Source organism: Ptychodera flava, chromosome 2 (assembly GCF_041260155.1).
Source record: "Ptychodera flava strain L36383 chromosome 2, AS_Pfla_20210202, whole genome shotgun sequence".
Taxonomy (NCBI): domain Eukaryota; kingdom Metazoa; phylum Hemichordata; class Enteropneusta; family Ptychoderidae; genus Ptychodera; species Ptychodera flava.
This window is the reverse complement of record NC_091929.1, coordinates 37,146,483-37,157,746: the sequence shown is the minus strand read 5'-3', so window position 1 is coordinate 37,157,746 and position 11,264 is coordinate 37,146,483. Positions and strand designations below refer to the sequence as shown.

The window sequence follows — 11,264 nt, the reverse complement described above, 5'->3', positions numbered from 1 at the left end:
TCAACACTGATCAACATGATCAACACTGCTCAACACAGAAAAACAAAACAAAAATTAGCCTAGCTGTGATCAACACTGCTCAACACAGAAAAGCCTGTGATCAACACTGATCAACATGATCAACAGTGCTCAACACAGAAAAAGCCTGTGATCAACAGGATCAACAGTGCTCAACACAGAAAAGCCTGTGATCAACACTGATCAACATGATCAACACTGCTCAACACAGAAAAAGCCTAGCTATGATCAACAGTGCTCAACACAGAAAAAGCCTAGCTGTGATCAACAGTGCTCAACACAGAAAAGCCTGTGATCAACACTGATCAACATGATCAACACTGCTCAACACAGAAAAGCCTGTGATCAACATGATCAACACTGCTCAACACAGAAAAAGCCTAATTGTGATCAACAGTGCTCAACACAGAAAAGCCTGTGATCAACACGATCAACAGTGCTCAACACAGAAAAGCCTGTGATCAACACTGATCAACATGATCAACACTGCTCAACACAGAAAAAGCCTAGCTATGATCAACAGTGCTCAACACAGAATAAGCCTAACTGTGATCAACACTGCTCAACACAGAAAAGCCTGTGATCAACACTGATCAACATGATCAACACTGCTCAACACAGAAAAAGCCTAGCTGTGATCAACAGTGCTCAACACAGAAAAGCCTGTGATCAACACGATCAACACTGCTCAACACAGAAAAGCCTGTGATCAACACTGATCAACATGATCAACACAGAAAAAGCCTAGCTGTGATCAACACTGCTCAACACAGAAAAGCCTGTGATCAACACTGATCAACATGATCAACAGTGCTCAACACAGAAAAAGCCTAGCTATGATCAACAGTGCTCAACACAGAAAAGCCTGTGATCAACACTGATCAACATGATCAACACTGCTCAACACAGAAAAAAGCCTAGCTATGATCAACAGTGCTCAACACAGAAAAGCCTGTGATCAATACGATCAACAGTGCTCAACACAGAAAAGCCTGTGATCAACACTGATCAACATGATCAACACTGCTCAACACAGAAAAAAGCCTAGCTGTGATCAACAGTGCTCAACACAGAAAAGCCTGTGATCAATACGATCAACAGTGCTCAACACAGAAAAGCCTGTGATCAACACGATCAACAGTGCTCAACACAGAAAAGCCTGTGATCAACACTGATCAACATGATCAACACTGCTCAACACAGAAAAGGCATAGCTGTGATCAACAGATCTCAACACAGAAAAAGCCTAGCTATGATCAACAGTGCTCAACACAGAAAAGCCTGTGATCAACACTGATCAACATAGAAAAGGTATAGCTGTGATCAACAGAGCTCAACACAGAAAAAGCCTAGCTATGATCAACAGAAAAAGAACGCAAGTTTAAAGCATGAACAAGCTGTCGTGAACGACATAATCCCTCAAAAAAACCCCAAAAAACCAAGTGTAGAACAAGCATATCAAATTTACATTAAAAAAAAATAGACGCACAAATAGTTAAGAACACTTAGCTTATTCCAATTTCTTACTACTGTGGTTTACAACGCTTTTCAGAATTAGAGCGCGAAGCCACTGCAGTGAACTGCAATAAAACTGCTTACACTAATTAGTTTCAGCTGTAGTCGTGGCCACTTTGGTGTTGAACAAGGCTACTGATAAAGACCAAAAAGTCTGCTTGTACAAAGGCAAAACTAGCTCTGTCTGAGGCTCGAGTTGTAAATGAGAGTTTACGATTGGCACCCTGTGTTCAAGATTAGGATACAATGTAACATTACCATGCACTGGTCCATGTACAAATCTTTTTTATCAACTTCCCCAGACAAACTGTCTGCATGGGACATACGATGTTGTCGACTTTGCCAGCTGGCTACAGCTGAAACTAATTAGTGTGAGCAGTTTTATTGCAGTTCACTGCAGTGGCTTCGCGCTCTAATTCTGAAAAGCGTTGTAATTGACAACATCGAACATAGCCACAACCGTCAATGCATTACTGCTTCTAGGTAAATTATGCACATATGCAAATTATATAATTTGAATCGGCCAACCAGCTACAACCTTCGAAACTGCTGCAAGTCAGCCCGAGCTTCTTACCTTCCCGTTTTAGTAACCATTCCTATCTTTCGCGATGTTGACCAATCCGTAAAATCCCTGATAAGTCCACGGATTAGCATAATTAGTTGTGTTGACTAGTTAATTACAGCATGTGTGTATGAGAGATATATATCCTTGTAATGGAGTGTAAAATAAATAAAGAGTCACAGAGGCTAGGTTAGGTTATATAAACCATTTATTTTATTTATTCCGATCATTCAGAGCATGAAGAAAGAAGAGAAAATGATAGAGAAAACAGTGTGAAAACTCAGAACCTATTGGGTCGCCTGTGTTTAGGACTGAAGAGAATGTCACGTGTATATCTGCCACTGGAGACAGTGTTGTAACTGGTCTGATACTCTCGACCCCGAAGAGTAGCGCTGTTATTGTTCATTATTCCCGCCGATGTCATCTTGATGCAACGATTCCTGTCGCACAAACCCTAAAACAACGTGGAAAACACTCAGGAAATGTAATCACAGGTGAAAATTACAGAAGAAATAGCGATTTTCAGCCTCGGTAAGCTGCTCGCCTAAGCTGCCACCTGTTGAAGAGCACCCATTCAAACGTTTGGCCTTTGACCTTCAAACTAAACCTATAAAAATATCATTGTTGGGGGCGCTTTTCGCTGATAGGCTGGTGGCTGCCTGAGTCATCATGTCATCCTGTAAACTGTTCATGGATGAATACCGGTACATTATGTTTCGTAAATAAGATGATAAACAGAGCTGAGAATTTTATTCCAAAGTTTTCAAGCCTTGTAAGACTTGAAGGAGAAGGGTTCGTCCTGAAAGAATTTATATGATGATCTTTTTAGTTGAATAACTTTTTTTTTTTTTAGATAAGTGTAATTTTGTTCAAACACTTGACACATTCACAAATAAGTAGATTTGTTTTATTTATCACGTTTTGGAAAAAAATTATCTTTGTCAAAAAAGTTGCTGCGTCCTGAACGCATCTATATGATGATATGGATTTTTATTTTGATATTTCTCTTTCACTTCTTTTAGTAAAATGATTAATTTTTTCTGACAAGTTGCATTGTAATGTTGGTCATTTGCTCGACCATTCATATTTATGTAGATTTGTTCCATTCGGCCCTTTGTTGGAATAAGTTTTTTCAAAAAGAGGCTTGCTTGCTGGCATGCTGCAGTATGAGTTACATAATCCATAACATTATTCGGCTAAACATTTCTTCCAGAAATCAAGAAATGTCGAAATAGGCAAATTTCATTATTTCACTGTTTCACACGACCATTTCCATTAACAGTGGACCAAATTTAAATCTTCGAGTTTAGATTTGTTTTCTGAATGCTATATTTCTGAATTAAGAATAACACGTTCAGGATGGTAGCTTTATCAACCAATCTTATCTTTAATCAATAAATGCACACAAAAAATTACAAATGGAGTCAATCTGATTAAAATCAGATGTAGAGTATGATGACCTCTGTACTTGTGCGGTATTCTCTTGCTGTCGCCTCTGAGAGGTGACAGAGGTCGCCGTACTCTATATATGATTTTAATCAGATTGAAATGGAGTAAAATGCTCAACTGACACAATATCTGGGGGGTTCCGATGGATAACAGGTGGTTTAGATTTACAACAGTGTTTGGGGGTCAGACATTAAAAAAGACAGTTTGGGGGAGTTGCATTTTATCTTTCCAATACCACTCTCTCCTGTTGAGGCTGGACAACCTGCAAGTATTCGATATCAGCTATTCCTTTGATTTGCATGAAGAACTAAAAACAAAGTCATTCTGACAGCTTTATTTTCTCAAAATTTTGACAGAAGACAAAGTAAGAGAATTTGCTGTGAAAAATAATTCAAAAACAGTGTGTTGTTATGCCAGATACCAAGATACAATTATAAGATTCTGTACGAGAAAAACTTGCAAAAATGCTGAGTCAGCAGTTTTTCTTAGCATGATTTGTATGTCATGGTGTGCATTTCAAGTCAGTAGTGTTGTCAGCTAAACCCTTGTTTCTTCCCTCATCACAAAACCATTTGTAAGAGAATGTTTTAGAAATCTACACTGAAAGGAAATAACACTGATTCAGTTTCAATCAGCTCCCTTTATCTTTGAGTGAAAAGTATTTGTATATTAAAAATCCACACAAAACCTCAGCCTCCAACCAAATCTTTCTCCATAAACTTGAGCCCTTTTTAACTCGGTGCTGGTGACATAGGTGACCACCTGATATATTCACGTCGATGACACAAGACAAACATGGGGCCCGGGGGCACCGACGTCCTTTGTGCCTCCTTACTGTTTATTATTTGCCATAAATGTGAAATTTGGCAAAAAGTCAAATTGTTTGGACATAAATGAAAGTTAATATGAAAGTGAATCAAGAATAAGAGATGGAACTCAATAGGATCAACAATATCTAAAACAGGAAACGGTGAACTTATATGATACAGAAGGGGAGAAAATTTAGCCACAAACTATTGTAATATTATGGACAATGGCTAATCTAAACCAAATTACTTAAACTGGATTGTTGGCATTGATTACACATGTATTTATTGTCCATCAAATAGAAAATAAATTTGGGCCATTGACTAAAAAACATTTGCTTGTTACACTCACCACACTTGTACTTAGTATTTGGAGTGTACACCTATCTACAATACCACAATGATAAAAAGTTTGGACTCTGAAGGTCAACAGTGCATCTTTAATGTATGAGACTAAATAAGCTTACCCCTCAAGTATGTATAGGCCAAAAACAATATTTAATTTTGAATTATGTAGTGCAGGAAGGACATAGAATATGGTGAAAAGCAAACTAAATATAAAAACTGAATATACAGTTATGGAAATGTTGTTTTACAGTCATGAGTATCTAGTGTGTGCCGAGAGACAAATATTAAAATTGGACAGTATCATCCTGACCAGAGTTTGTCTGAGTGGTTGTTTCCTTCTGATTTTCTGACACAGTGATAGGTACAAAATATTATGTTATTCACCATAGTTATGCAACATAGCTTGCATTTTGTTCACAGTAGAACTGAGTTTTACATGTAAGATAACTTTCTCATAAACTGTAAATTCTGGCTTGTGGCAGCTCAAACGTCGCAATACTACATTTTTTGATATGATATGGAGTGACTTGCACACATATGCAATATGCAGTGACAGTCGATATATTCATAGTAAGAGTCTACTACATTCAAGCATAATGATGTTCAATCAATCAATCAATCTTTTATTACTCAACACACACTGACAGAGAGTGTGGTATGGTACATTTCAGATGAAAGAACAACATGTCCAAAACTGAACACCATCAAATGGATATTAAAATCCAAGTAAATTGAATTGAAGTACAATTTATAACTCTGACTGTAAACAGCTAACTGTAGGTAGCTACTGGAGGGGTCAGCAAACACCAGAATTCCTTATAAATATAGCAAGGTTTAGAAAATTCTGTTCCATAATCTTTTTCATCTCTTCTACTTTTTCTTCGACACTCATAGTGATAGAAAAATCTGTTCCGCTTTTCTGGCACAAAATCAATCTCTCAGAAATATGACACTTGCATGTGAATAAAAGTGAAACTCATCATCTATTACATTACTATCACATCTCAAGCAAATTCTTTCATTTAAAGGTAAATGAGGTTTACATTTCCTACCAATTTCAACACGCAAATTATGATCACTCAGTCTATATTTTGTTAAACTTCTACGTAACCTGAAATCTGAAATATCTCTTAAATATTTTTCAAAACCAAACTTGGTCTTGAAGATTCTATAAGTGCGCAGTTTGTTACCACTTCCATTCTTCCTTGAATCATTGAAAAGGGTTCTCTTCCAAGTTTCTAAGTATTGATTTTCATACTCATGTTTTAACTTTTTACATAACTGAGAATAAGAATTTACTCTAAATTCACTGAAAACACGACTGTGATTGTAACTTCCCAAAACGTGATGAACAAATTTTGCCCATGGAGAATGATTTGTACATTTTCTCTAAGTGCATTTTTCAAAATATGGTCTCCTGGTAAATTATTTAATCTACACCAATATCTTATCACAGACATATTGAGCTTAATTTTACAAGGAAATCTACCTAGCTCAGATCTAATACCCTCAAAAGGGGTGCGTTTACTTACTCCTAAAATAAACTGAGATATGATATACAAAGACTTTCAACGCAGTTATCAACACTTGTAATTTCCGTCCCCCATATTTCAGAACAATATGAAAGAATTGGGACAATCAAACAATCAAAAAGTTTTAAACACAGCTTTGGATTCAGCATTTTTTCACACAATATAGACTTTTTAATGCTGAATAAAGCTTTCATAGCCTTATTTTTAAGATTAATCATATTTTGTTTGAACTTTCCATTAGGTGTAAAAACAACACCAACATATGTGTACTGATTCACTGCTTCAATCACACTTTTCTCAATAAAAAATTGCCGGTTCTTTATGAAACGGTATTGTTTTGTCTTATTGATATTGATTGAAAGGCCCATTATTTACTGCAAGCATGCAACTTATCTAAACAATTTTGTAAACCATCAGCTGATTTTGACATAAGTATCAAATCATCTGCATATAAAATACAATTTAACTTCTGATCTCCAATTTCGATAGGAGAATCAGAAATACCACCAAACTCGTGTGGAAGATCATTTAGGAAAATATTAAATAATGTTGGTGACATATTGCAACCTTGTTTCACGCCACATGAGGAAATAAACCCATCTGAAATACCACTGGACAGTTTCATTTTGTACTGAGTATCATCATACATAGACTTAACAACATTGTAAAAGCTACCAGATATACCCAACCTCTGCATTTTCAAAAAGAGGCCTTTTCTCCAAACACAATCAAATGCTTTTCTAAAGTCTACAAATGCCACATAAAGATTGTTTGATGAATTTTTCAATCTTTTCATGGAGAACATCTTATCAATAGCAGTCTTCAACAGAAAAACACAGATGTTGACAACTACATGCATGCCAGTGCACGATTTCAAAGTAGCCAGGAGGAAATTCTAATGGTCTTTTAGTGGAAATATAGGTATTAAACGACAGTGAAACAAACAACATTAGTTATCGTGACCTTGCTAAAGTGCAATCTCGGATCATGTATGATCTGATGATCATGCCAAATTACCATGTCGGATTATGCCGTAATTCTGAAGTGCGCGTAAATCGGTCAACATAAGCACACAGACTCTCGCCAGTCGCTTGTACTGCTTGGTCTCGCGTAGCTTTCGGTATTTATACAAGCTCGTGCCTTATACAAGGTCGTGCACTCGACCTTGCGCCTTCGGCGCTCGATCGGGTACGTTGGATTACTACCGCAAGTGACTCCGGATCCGGTCAAAAGAAGGCACGAGGACTGTCGACCCGACAGTCTAAAGCACACACTGTCCACAGGCGACCCATTAAGTATTACTGAGTTTTTCACAGTTTTCTCTATCATTTTCTCTTCTTTCTTCATGCTCTGAATGATCGGAATAAATATAATAAATGGTTTATATAACCTAACCTAGCCTCTGTGACTCTTTATTTATTTTACATTCCATTACAAGGACGTATATCTCTCATACACACATGCTGTAATTAATAAGTCAACACAACTAATTATGCTAATCCGTGGACTTATCAGAGGTTGGTCAACATCGGAAAGATAGTGATGTTAATGAAAAAGGAGAAGGTATGAAGATCTGGGGAAACATGTCCCGAGGACGTCCGTAAACCTAGTGGACGCTTATATATTCATGATATGCGCAAACAAACACTGCTCATTATTCAAAAATAAACGGGAAGTTATATCGAAAGGAACGCTGGAAACGCGCATGCTTTTCGTTGCCAAGCGCCAAATTCCAACATAACTAAGCAGACATGGTCCTGCTCCACCCAGAAAGTATCGACCGACCAAGCAGAAAAAGATCGCCGGAGTGGCCGTTTAATGAGTTTTTCAACAAACTTATATAGATGTTTGTTTCACGCCGTCGTTTTCTGGGAGTGTGTATACCAAGTATAATTTACCATGGAGGTAGTGAATTTACAAACCGCATCGTGATTCAAGGCACAATGGTGACACATTAGCAGGAGCACACACTGGAGAATTTTGGCCAGCACTGTGAATTTTTTAAACCAGTCACCTTCATTTCTCTGCACTCGCTATTAACTCCATGTCTACCGGTAACATATCGTTATTTTCTGCCTCAAAGTACGTACCAGCAACAGGCCTTTGACGTCAAAGTCGCGATCGGTTGTTTTCTGGTATACGGTAGCAACCAAGCTCATGACTAGAATGACTGTATGGCGTCAAAGAGTTAATCTCGCCGGTTACTTTTTTCGCGTAATAAAAGAGAGTTGGTCGCTACATGGAGCTAGTTTCTAGCTCCATGGTCGCTACTAGTCTAAGGAATTCATCGATTTTCAATCGTGCCATATGCTGTTAGTGCACAAAATTCCCGAAAGAAGCGGCGCACGGGCTATAAAACTTCGTTTGTACTGTTAGGCCATGGATGTAAAATATAGATCTATTTTTTTATATCCATGGTTAGGCTAGCTTTGGGTCCATAGCTGTGGTGTTTTCAGACGGGATTTCTGCCTTTTATGGCTGGTTTTGACTTTAACGTCACCACCACAGCCATGGGAACGTCCACAGTTACGAGTGGAATGATACGTACCGGCCGCCGCGTACTATGCATATAAGAAGGGAATTATATGCATAGTACGCGGCGGCCGGTACGTATCACTCCACTCGTAACTGTGGGAACGTCCATGATGTTCTGCCCGACAGCACGCTTGTTGCAACTTTGTTTGTCGATATTTCGAAAATTTTCCACCAAAATTGCCAACACTCATCGACAACATGGTTATTAGGGCTACCACTACAATCCTACAGAAATCCGCTCAAAAATCACCAAACTATCGCCGTTTTTCCAGCTTTTTCCGACATGACTACTCGCAGACCGTTCTTTTTCTGGCGTACTTGTAAGCGATTGACGAGGCTCAGTGTAGCCCGTCACTAAAGTCACCTGAGCGGTGACCTCGCAACATCGAAACACAAACTGACATCATCGGCCACTACGTTAAGAAGCCTGTGAGAATTTTTACCAGCACTGTGAATTTTGTAAACCAGTCACCGTCATTTCTATTCACTCGCTATTATCTCCATGTCTGCCGGTAACATATCGTTATTGAGAAGTTTAGTTACACGTAATTACGTTCCATCATCAGCTGATCGTGATAACCATACGTCGCGTACGTGTAGAACATACGTTCGTTCGGAACGGCAAACAACACCTCTACACATACAAATGTAGTCATAATTTCGTGTAGTATTTTTTAGATATTCTTGATGATTTCCGCGAATTTAGACAAGAAACCTTGTAAACTATCATGGAAAACATCTTTGATATCATAATATTTCGTAGAGTTTGCACCAGCGCAAGAAGTACTTGCTATATGATTTCCTTACATGAACGAAATGTTGTCTCATCCCACTTGTTATCTGACGCCGCCCCAAAGAGTTCTTATAAAAACTGTATCAAAGAAAATCGGCTGATTTAATTCGAGGATACGAGCTAGAATATTCCTCATATAAAAATTAATGTTTCTTAAAACTTAAACGAATTTCCAATGTTTGTGAGAAAAAATACAGCAAAATTATCGAGAACGCACAGCTAAACTGAAAGGCAGACCACCGTCCCTCCACCCACGGACGGTGGGCAGACAAAACCTTAGCAACACCACCCGATTGAGAGAACCACGCTTAACCACACGAACTTTGACCCTAGTCAAAATCAGACTTGTCCCTGGGAAATATGTTTACAAGTTTGCCCACATATAAACAACGTAAAGGTCAAAGGTTTCAACTTCCGACTTCCTGCTTTACGGACGTCCTCATGCCATGAACTGCAGGCAAGGCACTGGTAGGGTTTGCACTGTTCGCGACCATATACACGTTTGAAATTAGAGTAGCTGGCTCTCCTCGGCCATCGAAATACATTGGCTGCAGTAAATTTTGGATAAATGGTCATGACTGGCCGCAATTTGGTAATTTCTGGACACATTTCAGGAGAGCTTCTTACCTTCCCGTTTTAGTAACCATTCCTATCTTTCGCGATGTTGACCAACCCGTAAAATCCCTGATAAGTCCACGGATTAGCATAATTAGTTGTGTTGACTAATTAATTACAGCATGTGTGTATGAGAGATATACGTCCTTGTAATGGAGTGTAAAATAAATAAAGAGTCACAGAGGCTAGGTTAGGTTATATAAACCATTTATTTTATTTATTCCGATCATTCAGAGCATGAAGAAAGAAGAGAAAATGATAGAGAAAACAGTGTGAAAAACTCAGAACTTATTGGGTCGCCTGTGCACTGTCTTCAACAATGATGTCAAAATCAATGCACAACGGTCGAAATTACCCAAAATAAGCAACAGAAAACTTAAAGTTATCGCTGTGTCGAAAGGACAGTACATCAACATAAAACGACGCTAGTTTGTTATGACATGGAGGTAGAAGGACAGAGCGAATTCCCTCGCTCTCACCCAGCTATTACCATGGATGTAAAAAATAGACTAACGGGCCGCCGGTGGGATTGCCTCGCTAAAGCAATGGATTCGCCGGTAACGAAGGAGCGTTTCGTGCCAAAAAAATAGTACATGAGAGCAACAAAAATACAATCACTGTGAACTTCATATTTACAAAACATCATTAAATAAACGCTAAAAGCTTCAAAACGTCAAAATTCGCAAAAGACCGAGAAACAAGACGGCGTCGCCCGTCGGTTTGATTTTTCAAAGTCCTTGCCAGGAGCGACGCTAACTTGTTATATGCGCATGCGCATACTAAGGGGAGACCCATTTGATTTCGGGGGTACGTGGTATGCAGGAAGTGGGTATGGGAACTTTTTTTGTCAGAAAGACAGCATTTTTTATTTCAACTGTCACACCTGCATAAACTTTTTTTATCAAATGGAGTAGCAGTGCAATTTTTCAAATTTAAGCCAGTGTTTCACATATCACAGGATGGTTTTATATATTCATTTTACATTCCAACGAATGAAAACAAAATGGAAATTCTAGTATATATACAACTTTAAATTATAGAACACTTTTTTGGCAAATCAACAGTGATCAGTACTATACCTGCTTTTCTTT

General features: G+C 38.2%; 1 protein-coding gene across 2 annotated transcripts in view; it reads right to left on the bottom strand.

Annotated features, from left to right (window-relative positions):
• The window catches only part of LOC139120152 (zinc finger protein 708-like), a 72,695-nt gene that overhangs the window by 48,664 nt on the left and 12,767 nt on the right, over positions 1-11,264 (bottom strand). The window contains exon 1 of one of the 2 annotated variants that reach the window (XM_070684321.1): positions 2,401-2,691. The exons of the other annotated variant lie outside the window; for it this stretch is intronic. Coding sequence (XP_070540422.1) covers positions 2,401-2,519 — 119 coding nt within the window. The 5' untranslated portion in view covers positions 2,520-2,691. Of the gene's footprint in view, positions 1-2,400; positions 2,692-11,264 lie in introns of those variants that run through there. 2 annotated transcript variants of the gene reach the window in all.